The sequence below is a fragment of the Chrysemys picta genome, chromosome 7 (assembly GCF_011386835.1).
Source record: "Chrysemys picta bellii isolate R12L10 chromosome 7, ASM1138683v2, whole genome shotgun sequence".
Classification (NCBI taxonomy): domain Eukaryota; kingdom Metazoa; phylum Chordata; order Testudines; family Emydidae; genus Chrysemys; species Chrysemys picta.
In genome coordinates, this window is record NC_088797.1 from 47,541,331 (window position 1) to 47,562,997 (window position 21,667).

A 21,667-nucleotide genomic window follows, 5' to 3' on the forward strand; every position below is an offset into this window, starting at 1 on the left:
CCTTCACAAATATTATGGAGGGCACAGCATGCGGATATAACCGCTGGGATGCTGCTTTCGGCCAAGTCCAGCTTCCCATACAGAGATCGCCCGCGGGCCTTTAAATGGCCAAAGGCACACTCCAGAGTCATTCGGCACCGGCTCAGCCTGTAGTTGAACCACTCCTTGCTGCTGTCAAGGCTCCCTGTGTAGGGTTTCATGAGCCATGGCATTAACGGGTAAGCGGGATCTCCAAGGATCACAATGGGCATTTCAACTTCCCCTACCGTGATCTTCCGCTCTGGGGAAAAAAGTCCCGGCCTGCATCTTCCTGAACAGCCAGGTGTTCCGAAAGATGCGTGCGTCATGCACCTTTCCGGGCCAGCCTGTGTTAATGTCAATGAAATGCCCACGGTGATCCACAAGCGCCTGGAGAGCCATAGAGAAATAACCCTTCCGATTAACGTACTCGGATCCTAGGTGAGGTGGTGCCAGAATAGGAATGTGCGTCCCATCTATCGCCCCTCCACAGTTAGGGAACCCCATTTGTGCAAAGCCATCCACTATTTCCTGCACGTTACCCAGAGTCACGATTCTTCTGAGTAGGATGCGATTAGTGGCCTTGCAAACTTGCATGAACACGATTCCAATGGTCAACTTTCCCACTCCAAACTGGTTTGCGACCGACCGGTAGCATTCTGGAGTTGCCAGCTTCCAGATTGCAATAGCCACCCGCTTCTCCACTGGCAGGGTGGGGGCGAGCTCCTCACACAGTCCCACGAAAGTGGCTTTTCTCATCCGAAAGTTCTGCAGCCACTGCTCGTCATCCCAGACTTGCATGACGATGTGATCACACCACTCGGTGCTTGTTTCCCAAGCCCAAAAGCGGCGTTCCACAGTGCTGAGCATGTTCATGAATGCCACAAGCAATTTCGTGTCGTACGCGTTATGCGGCTCGATAGCATCGTCGGACTCCTCACCCTCACTCTCACTGTCACTTTGGATCTTAAGGAATAGTTCGATAGCCAAACGTGACGTGCTGGCGAGACTCGTCAGCATACGCCTCAGCAGTTCGGACTCCATTTCCCGCAGACAGATCGCGCTGCACAGAAACCGTTGAAAGATGGCGCCAAAGGTGGACGGAAACAAAGGGATTTCTGGGATGCGAAGCGATGCATCACGGGGCATTGGGACAGCACTCAGAATCCCCCGAACCCACGCCCCCTTCCCACAACCCACGGTGCCAGAATGGGAAAAGGTGCTCTGTGGGATAGCTGCCCATAATGCACCGCTCCCAATAGCGCTGCAATTGCCGCAAATGTGGCCACGACAGTGTGCTGGGCAGCTGTCAGTGTGGACAGACTGCAGCGCTTTCCCTACTCAGCTGCACAAAGTCAGGTTTAACTCACAGCGCTGTACATCTGCAAGTGTAACCAAGGCCTCTGATGAGATTTTCTGCTTCTGAATTTTAGGAGTTAAAATTTTGATTGTCTTATATTAACTCATTATGATCTGGTGCAGTAACATATAAAATCCCTAAAGCAGGGTGGATAAAAAAATCAATGATTTAAAAAATAATAATTAAAAATTGGATTTTTTTATTTAAATCGGATTTTTTTGATAAAATGCTTTTTGAGGAAAAAACCTATCTAAAGACAGTTTTAATTAAGATACATTATATATCAAACATATCTCATCATGGAATAGGGATTATACATTCTAATTCTATAGTATGAGACAATATATTTATGTAATGTTTAAGAAAGTTTTATAAATGAGTTCCAATAGTTCATGGATTAGGGATCCAATTTTATGGGGTTCCACAGGCTTCTGTATAGATTATTTGGGTTAATCTTTCTATCTACCCCATGGGATTCAGTGCTCAGTCTAGAAGATACCATCAGAGATGCTTAGTTTTGCAGTTTTCAAACTGTAGATTTGTGTCTCCAGAGGTAACATGCTTGTTAACAGCAAAAATGTTTTTAAATAAATAATATATAGAGGTGAGAAATAGCAGACCTCAGCTCTATTGTCCCTCTGCAAATTTGTGTACACAGAGTCCCATTGGGTAGATAGAAAGTCCATAGTTTCAAAAAGTTCAATGAATAGAAGATTGTTGGGGGTGGAATAGATCTGGACAAGTAGAAGTCTGGAGATAAATGTGAGAAGCGAGGGACATATGCTTGTTTTGTTAAAATATTATGTTTGCTGTTGAAGAATAAAATCCAGAATACTTAACGTTGTTGTTTTCGTTAAATAAAACGATTTAAATGTCTGTCTGGTGATGGTCTCCTAATACAGCACGGCAAGAAATTCCTCCAAATATTAATAATTAACCTGTTGAATTGGAGATGGTTCACCTCCCAATGACTTCATAAATATCTGCTTCAATTACCTTTGGTAAATGAAATAGCCAAACAATCATTCATTTTCTGATATAGCTGTAAAACTAATCTGAAAAGTTTTCAAAATAAATATCTATTTAAAAATGTATAGTGTGTACCTTCTAAAAATGAAACCTACATCTGTCTCTGAATTGTGAAGAATATGTATTAAGGTTATAACAACCAACAAGAATGCACTTTTATGTCGAAAACCATGATTAAATCGAGTCTTCCTAGCTAGCAATTTAAATAATGATTTAAATCATCAAATTCACCCTGCCCTAAAGTGTATGGAAGTCAGCATATACTGATATTTTCTCTGTTAAAGATTTTAACCAGCTATCTGCAGATGGACCTGATGCTCCTATAGATAATGGCCCCAGATATGCTCTAGGAATTATTTTGGGGGAAGTTCTATGGCCTTTATTATACAGGAAGTGAGACTAATTGACCATAGTGGTCCCTTTTGGCCATGGAATCTATGAAAATTCTGTGGTGTCCCCTAAAATAGTTTCATTATATTAATATATGTCAGTGTACTGATCAACTTGCATTGTACTGTTTTTAAAACTCTGCCTGAAAGTAGAACTCAAGTGTGCAGAACCAATATTGACATTTTTAAAGGGACATTGTGAAAGGTACTATAACTTAGTTTCTGTTATGTATTTTCTCTGATTAGAGCATTTCTGTGGTATGCATGTGATTCTCTAAAGAAATGTTTTTGATCTGGTACATAGTGTAGGATAAGCAGAAGTGAGCTGGATCTTTCATTTGTAAGCTTGACAAAAAAAATGTAAGTGTGTTTCTTGAGTCAGGAAGATTTGGCGGTTGGGAAAAGGAAGCCTCACCTTGGTATATGGCACTTCCATTTTTAAGGATTGAAAAATGTTGTAAGCTACGTCAGTCCCATCGCTTTACATGTGAGCAAAGGTTCAGCAAAGACATGGATGTTAACAGAACAGATGTGTGTTTAGTCTTTGTGTGTATGCTTGGTTGTGGAGAATCCATATTTTCTCTTACTTCATCTTTTAAAGGTGGGGAAAAAAGTCAGGGACCGGCCATCAGGCTTTAACTACATGTGTTGGGAGCCAGCTGAACTAACCTGCCTGAGAGGCATGTGCTATCATGGAAAGGTCACAGGAAGCAGAATTCCTTAGGGAGTGAATGATTCTGCATGAAGTCCATGTTTCTAAAGGTTTTAAATCCTTAAATGGCTTTTTAACTTAGTGTGAAACTTAGTCAAAATCATTTTTAATCATTGGGGAATTCTTGTGTGTCTGATTATTGGGCACAACTGAACCAGTTTGGAGGTGCCATACAGTAAATGAAAGCTCATAATATGAAGATGACAGATTTTTTTTTTCTTTCAAAACTGGTCAGATGGTGACCAACTACCCAAGGTTGTGTGTTTCTTACCAAGAAGTCTATTTCTTGCCTGTGCAGAAGTTTCTTTTGCCAAGTCATAGGTAGTGGCAGGGGGAGTTTTTTGTTAATTCCCTCATTTCATTATTTCCTTTAGCCAGAAACTGATGGAATTTTGATTTTTTTCAAAATTTCAGAGCCAAGAAGAACTAGTTTTCAGTCAATGCTGAGGAGGTGGAACGGTGCAGTATCAAAAACAAAACCCCCCTTAACATTCTGGATAGTGAAATGCATAAATATGACCCAAAGGACAGAATAACCACAACTTGGTCATGATTTATCGATAACTCTGTGCCATATGCCTGGCCCTTGTTAGGCACAAAAATGGGTGAAAGGAAGTGACAGTCAGTCACCACTAATCAGATCTGTCTAGCTGAGTGGTAAAAAGAGAGGGGTGTGTGAATGGTGAATGCTCTGGACGAATTAACCAGGTATTCCAAGGTTAAGAAAAAATGCATTTTCCCCATTACAAATGGGGAAAACGTTGGCTATGGGCAGCACTTGTCTCTTTGTGAGACACTTGTGCCAAAGAGATGAGCAACAGTGCCAGCAAATCCCAACTGTTGGTGCCACAGATTAATTTTGTAGTTCTTTACTGATCAACGGTGACTTTCTCCTGAGACTACCTCATGCCTTTAGGGCTCATGGGGAGTGTGCTTCTACCACTGGCTCTGTTTTACATAGCTTGCAATTAATCAATTCCAAGCCATCCTTCCATGCATACAACCTAAGCTCCCAAGAGAATCTTTTAAAATTCTGTAGTCCTCCACTATTGGTTAGAATTAGGCCACCTATTGCCAGTGGTTGGGTGAGGTTGGTACTCACAAAGAAAAGGGTTAACACATGTTTCCTATGAACTGTATTTAAAAGGACAAAATTTCAAGAGCCAAAAATATACATGGCAATTCTAAAAAGTAAATAAGGCAAGGGATCAGATTTTGTTGAGTTGCAGTGATGTCAGTGCAGAAAAACGTCAGTGGAATTACTCTGGATTGATAGTGTGGCCCCATGGTTTCTGGTCCAAAGAGTTCAGTCTGATGCACTACAAAATGACACACTAGCCACAGTTTAGGTTCGGGAGCATGTAGAGATGGCCCTGGTGAGAATAGCAGGGTAGGAAGGACTTTCAGAAGAATTTCATACAAATAAGTTCATACATTGTAAATGATCCTAGTGTCCAATTTAACATGCCTAAAAATCAAATCATATTTAAAAATACACAATGTTGTTTAGAGCAAAAATATATCAGCACCTTTCGGTTGGTTCCACTCACAAATAAACATCATTTCAGTACTTATAATACCGTATGAAGAAGAGGATTTTCTCTTTAAATGTTACAAAATATCAACATTGCTTGTAGTAGTGTGCCTCTGTCCCTTATGAAATGGGGGGCCATAAGGGGGAAAGTATACACCCTGCCACCAGAAGTTTCTGTGTGGCATGCAGCAGTTGATTGATTAGCAGGCTGTGCTGCTGCCTCTGTTGTGTAATGATCTGCAGATGCTGCCGTTGACTTGCCTTAGCTCTTTTTGTTCAGAATCACAGTGGGAACTGGGCCTTATGTAATGCTGATTATCAAACTCTCCGTTCCAGCACTGTCACCTTAGCACGGAAGGGTTAGCTGTCCTTTTCTTTCCCCCACCCCCTCTTACACATTCTTATTGTTTTCACCAGTCCAGGCAAGAGCCTGTTTTAGGCTGCTTTGATGTCATGCTGTCTTTTTGAATGGTCCATGTACCTAAAGATAATAAGGGCTGGGTCCTGAATTTCTTCAAAAAATGGCATGTGGAAGTGGGTTTCTGAAGCACCCCTTTGTTGTTTTTTTTCTCTAGCCTTTGATCCCTACAAATCATGTTGGCCAACAGCAGTGAGAACCCTTGCAATTTATAACTGGTTGGGGATGAGACCAGATTCTTTTCAACAGTGTCTGGTGGGAGTTTGCCTTCCTTCCTCAGAATAGTGGGTGAGTGTGAGCACGGGTTCCATTCCCAATCTCAAATGCAGTTTACTATATAAAGCCTCAAATCATTACATCCCTGTGGCTTCCTTTTCTATAGTCAAAACTTTACAATAAAGCCAACATAAGGTTCAACTCAAAACTTCTCCCTGGGCTTAGCTGCTCCAATGGCACCTATCTCAGGACTGCTCAACAACACCCTGGATTCTTGTAGCGAGCCATTCCCACTTTGCATGGGATAGTGAGCCACCTGCCTTTGTGGTGAGTAACATAAACCAGGTAACCATTTCCCAGAAGAATAAACACCTGCTTCCGGAGTGGGGTGTTCCACATACACACAGTCAGCCTATTACAGTCAGTTTCTTCAACCAGCGATGTACCATTTTGGTGTGGACTGTACAGATGCCCTTTTAACATAGAGCTTGTTTCCGGTTGTGAATGTGGTGGCAGATGGGTCTCACCTAAGGACTGTCAATGCCAATGCTAAAGATAGGGGTTGTCCAACTTCTTCATAGTATGGACCACATTTTCAGAGAGACTGTTGTGGAAACCTCCCCTCCCATTTGTAATTATGCAGACCACTTCTTTTCTCATTCTGCTGTATTAGTAAGTATATCAGTTACTTCCAGAGAAAGTTAATAGTGATTAATATGATGGGTTAGGTTTTAATGTATACTTAGCTGCTTCTGATGTGATTAAACAGGTGGAAATAAGAAGAGCCAACATCATATGAGCAGCCATCTCTTCACAGATCACCAGCATGTGCTCTGTGCACTACCAGTTATCCATAAGGCACAGGTGAAGAAGTGCTGCTTTAGGTTCATAGTAGTCTGCTACAGCAAATTGAGTCAATCCCATTTGTGAGTACAGCAGAAGGATCTGATTTAAATCAGGATTTTTATATATAATATTACAGCTTTAATTTTCCTAAAGAAAAGTTTCATCTCATTGATTTGTGAAAGAGCCAAAGCATTTTGACTCATGCATTTGCTTTATTTAGAAATACAGACTACCTGTTAGGTGAATGCTGTTTGAAAACATTCTTGTGCCTTTTTTGAACAAATTATTTTACACAACAGCATATAATGACTGACTAAATATAATTTGTGGCGATGTTAATATATTGTGTAAGGTAAAATGTTAGAATTAAATTAAATAAAACCATTAGTCCTGACATTTTGTACTTTCTTTCATATTGCATTTTTAAATTCAACAGCAAAATATTCATTCATTGCATTGTCGCTTTGAAATTACACAAACATTACCAATATATTTTTTTCCCCATGAGCAACTTTAATGAATGACTTCTTCTCTAATGATCTATTTGTATGTTTTGCACTTGCGCATGCCATTAGGTACTGGATGTTATTTATTCATATAGTGCCAAATGTAAGTCTTTTTACCGTCTGAAGGCCAAAAGTGGAATATTCGTTCCCCAAATAATCCCCTCACACCCCACCTCAACGGATTACAATAACTGACTAGTGATATAGTAAAGATGAAACTTAACAATTTCTGCAGAATTGGCATGGAATTAGAGCTGAGTGAAATTTTTTTGCTCACCCAAAAATTCAGTTTCAGGATGCCTGAAACTATTCATGAATTTGGATTGAATTTGGAAAATAGTTTTAACTGAATAAAAAAGGAGAGAAATTTTTTTTTTTTTAGGTCAAAATGGTTCATTTTGACTTTTCTTTTAAATGAACTGTTTCATTTAGAAAACATAAATTCAGATTGACCTGAATTCAAAAAAAATTTTTTTTTTGAACAAGAAATTGAAAAAAAAAAATCAGTTTGGGTTAAAAATGAAACACTTTTTCCAGACTTTTTGGTTCAGCCATTGAACCAAAAAAATATTTGTTCAGTTTTAATTGGAATTACCTGTTTCACCCTAATTTCTGTTTACACAAATGTCTTTGCTCCAAAATTGCATCATACCAGTCTATAATTTGCTCTCCCAGTATGCACTGGTAGTCTGGAATATTTTGGGTTCTAGGATTCCCCAGGGTTCTTGACACTTTATTTATAGCCAGACATTACAACAACCAAGGTAAAATCTCTTACGAAAGAGACATTAAGGGACAAGTCTTCCATAAATTCAAATAATGGGCTTGGCTCAAGCGAGATCAGGGAATGGAATCTTCTTCCCCCATTGTACATCGCAACTGCTAGTGCTGCCTCAAAGCTGCAGGGTTGAACCTACATCCTCTGCAAGTATTTAGATGGTAGATGTACGCAGTTGTGGATCCACAGGCTCCACACTCAAATCCCGCCTGCATGATGGGGTAGGGAGAGTCCCGGTGAGGAACAGATGCTTAAGTATTCTGGCTATCTCTTGTGGCGTAAAGTTCTTCCCACCTCTGAATGGGTGCATGGGATTTGATCCTGCCCTAAAAAGAGTGAGTTTTAGAGAAAACCAGGGTTCCTTCTACAATCCAGGCTGTAACCTTTCTTTATCCGTGTTTCATTAAATAAGTTGTTTGGACATGGACCACATGTGGGTGGGTCCTGTGATGGAAATTGCAGAGATGGTGTGTACAGCATACAGTTTCAGCGACTGTCACAGTATTTGTTGCTTCACTTAAAGGCCCAGCTCCTGAGGACAAGTGATGAGTTAAGAATCCCTACTCTCATTTAAAAAAAGAAAAAAGTGAGTTTCTCACTCTCAGGAGTGTGGAGGAAAGCTTGGAAAGGACAGTGAATTATGGATCTTAACTCTTTGTACACTGAGATTTAAAAAAAAAAAAATCTAATCTTTAAACCCGTATTCATGCTGTGGAAGCACCTAAATCCCTAATCCAGGATTGGGCCTCTCTTGTGCTAACACACAGTAAGAGACACTCATTACCTTAAGAAGATTACATTTTAAAATATTCTACTTTAAAAAACAACAGCAACCCCACAACAGATCACCTCTACTACAAAATTACTTTTATCTTCCTTGAAGGGCGGGTATAGTGCCTGATAGAGGCAGTCTTGGATATTATTTTGATGTTCAGCTGATGCAGGTTTGACTCCCTGAACAGTGGTAAACACAAAAGCATCTCTCTCTTTATTGTGTAAGCAAATGGAATGCTTTAGGGTTTCCTCACTTAATAGCTCCTCCTGCCCCATTTACTCGGCAGCCTCCCAATTTCTTGAAATTTGTCAAGGATCACAGGCTTTTTATATAATCCTGTGATGTAGAGGACTTTGTTTATATATCTTGGTGCTGTCTGCCCTCTTCCGGTTCTCCCTGCATATAGCCCAGGATGCCGTCTCTCCTTGTTTTTTCTTTCCATTCTAGGGCTAGGAGGTTCGCAGATTGATTGATTTAATGTGGGAGAGCTGGAAAGTCCAGATGAATAGTAACTTTGGTCAGTTGAAGATAATCTGTTTATCTCTTGCAAAGTGCCCTGCCAGCAGTGATTAAATGTGTGTGAGAGGTTGGAATAACCCTGCTGTAAAACAATAGAGGCAGATGCAATCTGGATATGTTATGTAATTCCCCTTCGAGAAGGCTCTGAACTGGGTCATATCTGTGTGAGAAATAAGGGCAGGCTGGTGTCTGTGTAGTTCGTACCTGCATGTTCAATGTTGAGGTTGTGTATCCCAGTTTTATCAGGCAAGCTGGGAGCTCTCCAGAGAAGCAGAGCTTATGCAATTGAAAATTGTTAGGGGAGCTGCCAGGATCTTGGGTGGAGGTGGGGCAAGAGGGATATCTACATGACAACATGAACAGAAGAGTTTATCATCTTTATTACACTGGAATCCTTTAGAAAGCTTCTGTTTTACCCCTGCATATCACGCAGACTGCGGAATAGTTTAGATTGTTAAGATGCACTTGCTACTGATTTCCAAGTACCTTAATAAGTTATGCATCAAAAAAAAGCTTGGAATCTACTCTTTTTAAAAGGTACTTTTTGTGATTAACTGATGGCTTCTGAGCTTTGTATTTTATTCATAGAAATACAGACACTATGAAGACCCATTCCCTATCTCTTAACCACTTCCAAATATATTTTTTTGTAAATTGTTACAAACATTGAGATGTGAAAGATGAATCAGTGTTGAGACTAGATGATTTACTCTCTTGTATTTTGAAAGTCTTGTAGGTCTCAGTTAGTATAATCAGAACACTTTTCAGATTCCTTCCCCCCCCTTGTTTATGTAAGAATAAGATCATAATTAGCACACTAGGAACACTCAGCAATTATCACATTCTCCCTCTTTTTGGTCAGTGTGCTGTCTTTTTAGATAGCAGGGTGGGGCGGGGCGGGGGGGTTTGCTTTTGTGTTTCTGGCAGAAGTCTGTGCTTTGACTGTAAAGTGCCTGGCACTTTTGGTAATATATAAATGAAATACACCCTTGGATTTCAGTAGGGTTTATCTACTCATGGAGGGTTGGTAAATTCCCAAAGGACTGTTGAAAGGCAAATATGATACCTCTCTTTAAAAAGGGGAGCAACAAGAACCCAGGGAATTATAGTCCAGTCAGCCTAATTTTGATACCTGGAATGATACTGGAACAAATTGATTAATAATTCGTAAGCACCAAAGAAAAATAAAGTTTTTAGTAACAGCCAACATGGATTACTCAAGAACAAAACCTGTCAAACCAATTTAATTTCCTTATTTGACCTGGTTACTGGCCTAGTGGATACAGGGGAAACAGTAGATGTGCTATATCTTTATTTTAGTAAGGCTTTGGACACCGGCCCACATGACATTCTCATAAGCGAACTAGGGAATATGGTCTAAATGAAATTACTATAAGGTAGGTGCCCATTTTTTGAAAGATTCTATTCAGAGTGGTTATCAATGGTTTGCTGTCAAACTGGGAGGCTATATCCAGTGGGAGTCCCAGGAATCTGTCCAGGGTCAGATACTATTCAATATTTTTATTAATATCTTGAATAACAGAGTGGAGAGTATGCTTATAAAATTTGCAGGACACCAAACTTGGTGGGGTTGAAAGCACTTGAGAGGACAGGATTACAATTCAAAATGACCATGACAAATTGGAGAATTGGGCTGAAATCAACAAGATGAAATTCAAACAAGAAAGTGCAAAGCCCTACACTTAAGGAAAAATCAAATGCACAATTTCAAAATAGTGACTAACTGCTAGCCTCTAGGGAGTAGTACTGCAGAAAAGGATGTGGGGGCTATTGTGGATCACAAATTGAATGTGAGTCAACAATGTGATGCAGTTGTGAAAAAGACTAATATTTTGGGGTGTATTAACAGGAGTCTTTGTGTAAGATGAAGGAGGTAATTGTCCTGCTCAGTTCGGGGATGGTGAGGTCTCAGCTGGAGTACTGTATCCAATTCCGGGCACCACACTTTAGGGAAGATGTGGACAAATTAGAGCAAGTCCAGAGGAGAGCAACAAAAATGATAAAAGGTTTGGTAAACCTGACTTATGAGAAAAGGTTTAAAAAAATGGGCATATTTAATCTTGACAAAAGAAGACGGGGTGGGAACCTGATAAGTCTTTACATATGTAAAGCGCCTTTATAAAGAGGATGTGATCAATTGTTCTGCATGTTTACTAAAGGTAGGACAGAGATCTAATAGGCTTAATCTGCAGGAAGGGAAATCTAGGTTATATATTAGGAAAATCTTTCGAGCTATAAGGGTGGTTAAGCTCTGGAATAGGCTTCCAAGGGAGATTGTGGAATCTGCAGCATTAGAGGTTTTTAAGAACAGGTTGGACAAAGATGTCAGGGATGGTCTAGGTTTACTTGATCCTGCCTCAGCACACGTGGATGGACTAGGTGACCTCTTGAGATCCCTTTCTTCCCAGCATTTCTATGATGCACTGCAAATGAAGGTGTGACCATAGCATGGGTAGGCATACCCATGCTAGTTATAATCTAGCTAGCATGAGTAACAATAGCAGTGTAGATGTGGTGGCACACACTTTAACATAGGCTAGCAAAGTACAAGTCCAGTACGCAAACTCTGGTTGATAGCCTGTTCTGAAATCCATGCCATCACGTCTACACTGCTGCTGTGACCCAGGCAAGCTAGATTAAAGTTATTACAGGTATGCGTACCCATGATACAATTACATCTTCGCTTGCAATGTAGACATACACTAAGTGACCAAAAAAAAAAATAAAAAAATCCAGTGAGGCTGCAGCACTAATCTTTCTCGGAATTATACAGGAATCACCAGCAGCTTCACAATTACAGGTCTGAAAGCAACCTGATTATTTAAGCTAAAACAAAATAGAAACATTTTTAGATCTGTGCATCAGTTGGAAGGTATGTTTTTTGCTGCTTACGGGTGCACATAAATTGCTGCTTTGAAATAAACATCAGAATTTAGCACAGCACTTATTGTCAAGAAAAACTTTTTATAGTAGAGTGGCTTATGCTTCCTCCCTTGCTCCCTCCTTTTTTCTCAGTAGCTGCTGTGATCATTTATGGGTGATCTAGGGCAATGTTTCTCAACGTTTTTGATACCAGGGACTGGCTAGATGCCTTCCTAGACTGTGCCAGGGAGATTTCAAGGACCAGCGTCGGTCTACGGACTGGTCGTAGAGAAGCATGGAGCAAATGGCAGTGAGTCTGGGGATCTGTGGACAGATCCTTAGCTGGAGTGAATTGCCATGGGTCCATTTAAGTCAGTTGAGATTTGTGTTGTATCTGCCTTCTGCTGGACTCCAACAACCAGCCTATCCTGTTTAGTCCACTAAGCAGCTGTTGAACTGTAAGAACTTTTGGTTGCTTCCATCAAAGACTAGAATTGAACCTAGTGGTGAAAGGCTCTGTATCACAAGAGCTGAGCCATCCTCTTACCTTGATTTCATTTTCTTTTGTTCTCTTGCTTTCCCTTCGTGTCTTGCCGACACATTCTCACTGTTACTCTTGCCTCTGTCAGCTTCCCAGTGTCTGGTTACTGTAACTGGAGTAATTTTAACAGACTTAACTGTTAGATTTGTAATTTTTCAGGCCTTATTTTACAGGGTTGTGTGGTGTTTCTTAACTTCCAGGATGTCCAGCCTATAGTGCTTAGCAAGTCCATGACTAGGGCACTGTGTTAATACAAATAATTAATAATATATCAGAAAATGAAAGTTCTGCATATTTTATGAAAAGTTTACGTAGATGTCGAAAGCTTGCACACAGGCTTATTTTAACTGCTTGGAAAAGAGTTTGAGACTCATATCTTTTTAAAATGTATATTTCAATTCCCACATACATTGCTGCTTAAATCTTAAGTGGCATCGGTGCTAGGGGCAAAAGCAGATGATTGACAATCCATGAAGAACAGGGAAAATGTTTGATAAGGCACATGTAGGGCCATGCTGGTTATGTCGAATAGTGACCTTTCAGAGGGTCAAGTTTGAACACCTCTTTCGCTTTTTTCCAAGGATGGATTGGTTATCTGCCATTATCTTCATTTTCTCTCCTTTGACACTTTGCTTTCCACCCACCCTATCCAATACTAAGATTCCCTAACCCTATACAGCTGTCATATGACACTGTTCTCCCTGAAACACACCTGAGGCACTTCCAAACAGAAAGATCTGTAATGAAATCCACGCTGGGGCAATAGGTGGTCTGAGCTGACAAACCTGTGCCTTCGTAATCACCTTGGCCTTTTCTTCCAGTTTACTTTGTCATTCTATACAGAGACTCCAACTGTGACAAACTGAGATGGGACTAGGTGAGAGTTTCTCCACAGCCTAGCATTCCTGTCCCATTCCCTACAGGAAGTAGCTGTAACCTGTCTTTTTTGGGTTGATGTATTGTTATCCTCTCCCAAGGTTTTATTCTTCTCTTTTCCTTCCTTTAAAAGGGATGGTGCAACCAATGGATCCTGGACCCTTGTCACAGTCTTTCTTCATGTTGTATTAAGGGAAGGTTGTCTTTGCTTATAAGATACACAGACCACTGTGAAAAGTGAAGGTACTCAGATACTAGAGTAATAGGCTGCAGTATAAAATCCTGAGGTACATAAAGTCTGTATGTGAAACTGAATTGCTGGACCACGAAGAGGTGTCAAATGATCTACTCAATCTGCTTTCTGTTCTTTGGAAGTAGGGTGACCAGACAGCAAGTATGAAAAATTGGGATGAGGGTGGTGGGTAATAGTCACCTATATAACACACAGTCCCAAATATCGGGACTGTCCTTATAAAATTGAGACATCTGGTCACCCTACCTGGAAGTGAATTTTCAGCTAGCATTTTGACCCTATGCTTTAGAGAGACAGCAACATCTGAAATCAAATTGAAAGGTCACCTTTGTCTCTAATAGTTGTATATTTGGATAGTAATATCTTGGAATTTTTTTAGGTGTTTGCATCATTTTTTTATATAAAATATGAATATTCTAGCAGCAGTTTGTTATGCCAGTATTCACAAGAGGCTTCTCCTGGCCTGCGTGTACTAAGAATAACAATCAAGATGTTCTGGCTTGAGTGATTAGTTGTTGCGTGTCACTTGAGCCTCTGATACTGTTCCAGAGCTCTGAGCCTCCATCATCTTGGTACATTGCTGTTGAGCATAGTGACTCTGCTATCTACAGATGACTTTGCCTGTGTTGTGAGGACTTTCCTTTTAGAAGTTGAGAGCTAATTTTGTTTCATATTTATTCACTTTGGGTCATGGGAGCAAGCACATGTGAAAAGTTCATTGGGGGTAGATCAGGGGCACAGTGTGGAGGTAGTCCATCTTTCATATCATACTTTGGCTAATATGTTTAATTCCCTGGGCATTTAGTTAGGTTTCCAAACCTTATGTGTAAGTGGATGGGTATGATTTGGGTGTGTGGCAGGGAGAGGGTGAAATTGATTATATAAATTAGAAAAGAGACGTATGGTATAGAGGAGGTAGCAAACATTGTAGGAAGAGAAAAAAGGATGGGGAAAAGGAAACCTACTCAGAAGAGGAATCCACAGAGAAAGTGACAGCATTACCACTGCTGTAGGAAAGAATAGGTGGAGTGAAGCCAGCAAGGGGAAGAAAGCTTACAAAAGTAAGAGAGATTATTATTACACAATAAACAGTGTACGCATGTTTTCTTTGCATTCTGCAGGTTTTAGCCTTGGTGCGTGGGTTCTGTCATGGAAGCACAGACATCTTTCACCATGGCTTCTTTGCTTAATTTTTGAGTATTGGCTAAATTTTTCAAGCCCTGGCAATAACTCAAGCAAGATCTGTGAATAGATTGGGTGTGGGTTACTGCTTTCCTCTTTAACGATTGTGTCCATGATTCTCTCTTCTGTGAGGATTCTGATGTCCAGGATAAATATTAACTGCAGTTATGGAACCACACAAATTTGTCATGAGCTGCACTTGGGTGGCTTTTGTATCTGAAATTCTGCATCACTGAGTTTTTCTTGAATGGATTTTTTCTTCCTACTCCTGCAGGGCTGCCTTGCAATAGGCCATGAGCAGGTAATGCACAAGGAGCACCACTGGGAATCATGTCAGACGAGTCAATCTCAGGGAGTGATCCAGACCTGGACCCGGACTTGGAGCAGGAGGATATGGAAGAGGAGGAGGAGGAAGATGATGAGGCAATGGAGGAGGACAATGACGGGGATGACGAGGAAGACTTACTTGATGAGAATGGTGAGTGATTGTGGTTGTGAACACACACACACACACACACACACACACACACACACACACACACACACACACACACACACACACACACTTTACCATGCATAATCACTGGAACTGCTAATTCTCAATGTATGGCTTGGGGGAGCCCCATGGAAATAAAATCTAAATAGAGAGGGGAGAAAACAAACCTCTGTTATGGGTTTTGCTGAGTATTTCAAGTGTAGAGATTGCTCATGCATCAAACGTTTCCTGAGGAAAAATGTTGGCTGTTTGAACTATTGCATGAATCCCTCTGTGGTGTTCTGTCTTCACTCTTTCTGGATGTCTGGGATTATTTCTGATTGCAGTGGCTGGAATTCAGCTTCATTTGTTTGTGGGTGGTACTGTCCTATTATTAATATTGACAGAGAGTCACTTGTTTTCTGCCTCTGAGAAATGATATGGATTAATCACATTTCAAAAATTTGCTGTTCAGGGTGAATGACTGATACACTACTCTAGATTTCATTTCTTAACAGATGCAGTTGTGAGTATTGGCATTCAGATGCCATTCTCCAAGGCTTCTGGTTATGTTTGTATTTAAACCTGGATTTGGAAAACCTTCATTTAGTACTGGTGGAATGAGATAATGGAACAGCCATGCTGTCCATCTAGTGGTTCTGGCTGTGATCTAATTTAGTTCTGTATTTTTAAGTCTCTAACAGAAACTGTCATAGGACTCCTGCTTTAGTTTCGAAGAAGTCTAACTTACAGCAGTGGGGCCTGTGGTTAGAGCAGGGGACTGAAAATAACAATTTCAGAAGTATATTCCTGGATGTGTCACTATGGCTGATTCTGTATGATCTTGAGCCTGTCTTTAATCTTTCCAGGTCTCAGTTTCCTAATCTGTAAAATTATGATACTTTGCTGCACAGATTTGTAGTCTTAATTCAGGTTTGTAAAGAACTTTGATATTCTTGAATCCTTATTAAAGAAATGCCTAACACTATTAAAAGGACACAGTTAGGTCAACTTTGCCCCATAACTTAAGTTTTTTAAAAATAAACCTCAGACCAATATATTTTAAAATTTATTTATTAAAATTCCAATGGAAAGTGTTTTTTTCTTTAAATAAAAATTCCTCTGCATCTATTTTGCAACCCATAAATTGCAGCATTGTGAAGATGGTGCATGAAATTGAAAGTGAAATTGACTTGAAACTGACTAGCCTATTGTCATTGTCTAGTTTGATGGAAATGGAAGAAGTACATAACATAAATAGTGAAAAACTAAGTGGACTTCCAAAATAATTTGTTTTGCCAACCTCATGTACTATCTGTAAAGCAAATAAGGAGACCAAAAATGTGAACTTGTGTTCCTCTCTGCTTCTGTGATCGTAGGGGTGCTTGTGCCAAAACCCACAGAACCCAGCTTTTGGCAAGTGGGGAGGGGGCAGCGCAGTATTATCTTGAGAGAGTTCCCTCTCTTTGTTGTGAATGCACTGTGTTCTTACTTGAAGCAGGCTCCATCAACAGTGGCCTGCTAGGGGACAGCTCCTTCAGTGGGGAACAGTGGGTTCTGTAAGCTGAACACCCTGTTACGTATGTGGGGTTGGGAGATGAAGATGAGTGAAAATTTGCTGAGTCTAGTTCTCTATGTGACAGTTACTCAGGTTGGTGGGCATGGGGCCCTGACTTAATCTGATAGCATCCTATAAATTGGGCCTGTTACTGTCTGTGTACAATCCTAAATGAGGGATAGAGAAGGAATGCAATAGCCTCTGTGATTGTTATATGAAGTGTAGGTGTAGCCATGTCAATCCCAGGATATTAGAGAGACCCGGTAGGTGAATTAATATCTTTATTGGACCAACTTCTGCTGGTGAGAGAGACAAGCTTTCAATCTTACACAGAAGAGCTCTGTGTAAGATCAAAAGCTTGTCTCTGTCACCAACAAAAATTGGTCCAATAAAAGATATTACCTCACCCACCTTGTGTCTGTAATTGTTAGAACCATCAAATGTTATCCCATTTAATCAGGGAGTATTTGTGTCTAAGGCAAGGAAGGGCCTTATTGTGGAAAAAAGGTGCTGTAGGTGAGGGGAAAAATATAATTTTACTTACACTTTTTCTGCAATGTTGGAAGATAGATGTTAGTCTGTTGCCTTCTACCTTTGACCCATGCTGAACTCCTTTTAGTTCTGGAAGGACTGTCTTTAAAATGCCACTGTGATTCCAAGGAGGGAAGATGGGTGACTTCCAATCTCTTCAACTGCTGATAGAGAACCCCTGTTCTAGTGGGGATGGTTGTTTCAAGAGGAAAGGGGGTAAACGTTGTATCATTTTTGCTGCTTCCCAGAAGATTTAAGAATAATGATTTAACAGCATTTCATGTGTGTGGGTGAATGTTGAGGGGAAAAGAGATCCCAAAGTCAATGAATTTTTTTCTTCTTCCTCTTTCTGGGCAGCATAAGACACTGCAGCTGCTCCTTGGGGAACACTATATTTTTATTAGATGATTCCATCTGCTATGGTACAGGAGCATAACAAACTTTATTGCTCTTTGCATTCTGCCTCAGATCTGTGATACAAGCAGTCTGAACAGTTTGGCACTTCTTGGTGTGTGACTGGAAACTGGGGGAGGAGGCAGGGAAAAAGTGGAGCCTGCCATAATAAAACTGGCATGGAAAGGAGGCTCTTCTGTTTATGGAGGTGGGGATGAAACAAAAGGAAGGACTTGCCTCTAGCCCAGGAGGGTTTTGAAATTAATCAGGAGGATTTGTATTTTTAAGTCCTGCTCTGTCTCTGTGCAAATGTCATAATGATCCATGCTAGTAAATAATAAAGTTATAAATAAATATAAAAGCATTATCAATAGCCTATAACTCACCCAGCAAAATACTATTTGTAGAGCAGGAGGATTTATTTTGGTGGGAGGCTAGGTATGTAATCTCCCCCTTTTCTCCTTATTTTCTCTGCTAAAGGACTCTGCATTGCTCCTTTTTATTTTGGCTGATTAGAACTGGATGCAGCTCCCTTTGGAGCTGATCAGCATTACTTCTAAGTCAGCTGGTGGGGAACTCTGAGTGAGGCAAGGTGTATATCCAGCTTGGGCATATAGGTAATCTCCTCTCCATGCCAGATGATTTACTTGCTAGTTAACATCCTGTGTATTGGCATGTATTTAAAAAAGAGATAACGGACAAGGTAGCCCGGGTGGGGTGGGGGAGGAGGGAAGGACAAGGCCACATTGCTTATTGTAGCCACGCTAAAAATCAAACTGTTTGAATGACAGCCTTCTGTTGCTTGGGCCATCCTCTGCAGTGGAGTGACAGGGTGCCCGGAGGGCCCCCCCCCCCCGTGTTCTTGGGCATCTGGGTGAGAAGGCTATGGAACATTGGGAGGAGGGTAGGCGGTTATACAGTGGATGTAGCGAGGGTCTGTGCTCTTGTTGGCTTTCCTGCAGCTCCAACAGATGCTTCATCATGTCCGTTTGTTCCCCCATTAACCTCAGCATCGTGTCCTGCCTCCACTCTTCGCGCTCACTTAATTCTTTCCTGGCCTCTGCCACTGAATGCCTCAATGCATAAGCTGTCCCCTATCAGTGTGGGAGGACTGCATGAGCTCGGAAAACGTGTCATCACGAGTGCGTTTTTTTCGCCTTCTAATCTGCAATAACCTCAGGGACAGAGATGATAGGGGGAGCATAGAAACATTCTGTGCTCTATGATTCTAGGGGGAATGCATTGTCACCTGTGCTGCTGAGTTCGCCATGCTGACCAAATAGGAAATGAAATTCAAAAGTTCCCGGGGCTTTTCCTGTGTACCTGGCTAGTGCATCAGAGTTCAAAGTGCTGTCCAGAGCAGTCACAATGGAGCACTCTGGGATAGCTCCCGGAGGCCAATACCATTGATTTGCGTCCGCACTACCCCAAATTCAACCCAGCAAAGTTGATTTTAGCGCTACTCCCCTTGGATTACAGAAGTCCATTTTAAGAGCCCTTTAGGTCGACGGAACGGGGTTGGTTGTGTGAACGCATTCATTTTTAAATCGACCTAACACGGCTAATTTCAACCTAACCCTGTAGTGTAGACTTGGCCTCAGCAAAATGTCTGTGTACAGGACATGTCCTGTAGAACCTTACCAGCTCCTGTAAGAATAAGTCCTGTATATAGACATTTTGCTAAGTCTGCAGTGGTGCCACTGAAAATCCCTTCTGTGTTTTGAGAAGAACACTCTGTACTTCATTTTGATTTCTGTTTTTCTTTTCTAGTAAATCTGGCATGGGCCAGTTGACTATATTACTAGTTTTCTCTGTGAACTTGTGTCTTGTGTTCTATTTGTGTAGAGCATATTCTGCCAGGGGTGTAAAGGAGGGAGGGAGGTGGCGTTTTAGTATATACAGGATATACCTTAGTAAGGCTTGGAGGAACATGAGAAGATACTATGGGTTTAAGTAAAGACAAGGGGGTGCCTTTCTGGCTGACTCCAGTATTTTAACTAACCCCATGAACTGGGTTATCTAGTATTACCTAAAAGATTTCCACTGGAGTGGGCGTGGCCTGAATGGTGATGTGGGAAGGAAGGACAAGGCCCTCCCTAACCCCCCCCCCATCCCCTTTTCAGGGTATTACAGACTAACAATGCTTCAGGCCAGTCTGTCCGTCTCTCTCACTGTGTTAAGCCTTTCGAAATGCACAAATTCTGGTTCCTAGTCTTCAGTGACTTTTATAAAGGAAAGTTCCAAACAAAAGTGATGTTCTTGCCTCCCACAGTGCATCTCTCCCCCTATCTGCCCCAGCTTTCTGACAACAGCTTACTTTCTGAGAGAGTGGCACAAAGTCTGGTGTAGTCAAAATGTTATGAACCTGGAGTAATGACTTGCTTTATTTCTTTAAAAGGAGGTGATGTCACCAGAGCTTTCCTTCCCTTGAACCCACTGATTGGGGTGTTGGGTCTCGCTGATCTAGTAAAACAAGGTGGAATTATTACTACTACTTGGCCAAGGTCACCTAGTCAGTCAGTGGTGGAGCCGGGAACAGAATCCATGAATCTTAACTCTCAGTCCTCTGCTCTGTCTTTTAGACAACACCCCCAACAGTGTTACCTGAAGCGTATAATGAACATAGTTAAACGCTTCCTTTTGGGGGGTGGGCTTAAACTAAATATCAGATCCTGGTTTAATTTTTCTTTAATTTCAGCAGGCATTTTACTAGCATATGCTGGTTTCACCAAAACATGGTAGCTCAGGATAAATCAAAGATGTACTTATTTTACTATATATTACATGTTGCAGGGGTGCAAGAGCAGGTTTGGAGGAAGATATTTTTAGTTAAATGCCAAGGTATCCTTCATTATTCTAAAAATAAGTTGTTTTTCTCAATATAGTTTAAAAATCCTCCTTCAGAAGCATGAGGCTGAAATCTGAAACTGTATGTAGTTTGTAGTTGTGATAGTGCTTTCTGGCTTGCAAAAGGCATTGTAGGTATGGATAAATGTGTTCCATTACTGCATTTTTGCTTCCTATTATGTACTCTCTGGTTTATAAGTGTTGGATTGCTCATGGATACTGTAATTGAGTGTCTAAGTGAATTAATGTGGGAAAGAAAACACACCAAAATTACATGAACAAAGATATAAAGGGAAAAAAGTTGATCAAATTTGTACCTATGGCCTGATCCAAAGACCATTAAAGTCGGTAGAAAGACTCCCAAAGGGCTTTGGATGAAATTCTGTTTAAAAACAAAACCAAAAAAAAACCCCCAAACCAAAGTACATATAATTGCTGCTGAAGCATATTTTGTAGGTAGAATTTGATGTAGTTCAGTGGTTATAGATTGATTAGCAGCATCTAAACCATCCCTCCCCCCATCTTGTCCATGTGGGAGCATGGGACACTCCCATGTTCTCGTGGTTTTTTTCCATGATGGTGATGAAGTTACGGAGAGGGTGTGATGTTGTGCGGACCACCCAGACCAGTAAGGGGTTCTGTCACTAACTGCTCTGTGACCTTGGGGCCCTTCATGGTGGTTCAGATCCCTGACACCAGTAGCCAGCCCACAAGCATAAGGTCTCACCCTGGCTTTTATCAGGCCAGTTACTCCTTGCAAAGCGACACCAGGAAACCGCCCCCCCCCCCCCCCTCGCCCAGTCCTGAATCTGTCCAAATTCATCCTCCCTGAGTTCTAATTACCAGTACTTTTGACTGTTCCCCACTGGTTTGTCACCCCCAAAGACATGAAACCAATCCCCCAGTTACCAACTTTCTTTGGGATACACACTCCACACACACACACACACACACACACACCAGAGACCTGCTTGGGATAAAAATAAACCAAAAGGTTCTTTAATTGAAAAACCACCGATTCAAAGATG

General features: G+C 41.1%; 1 protein-coding gene across 4 annotated transcripts in view; it reads left to right on the top strand.

Moving 5' to 3' along the window:
* The window catches only part of RAD54L2 (RAD54 like 2), a 101,885-nt gene that overhangs the window by 24,919 nt on the left and 55,299 nt on the right, over positions 1 to 21,667 (top strand). For all 4 annotated transcript variants that reach the window (XM_008172086.4, XM_042861767.2, XM_065551356.1 and 1 more), the window contains one exon: positions 15,110 to 15,313. In XM_008172086.4, the coding sequence (XP_008170308.1) occupies positions 15,166 to 15,313 (148 nt within the window). In that variant the 5' untranslated portion in view covers positions 15,110 to 15,165. The remainder of the gene's footprint in view (positions 1 to 15,109; positions 15,314 to 21,667) is intronic.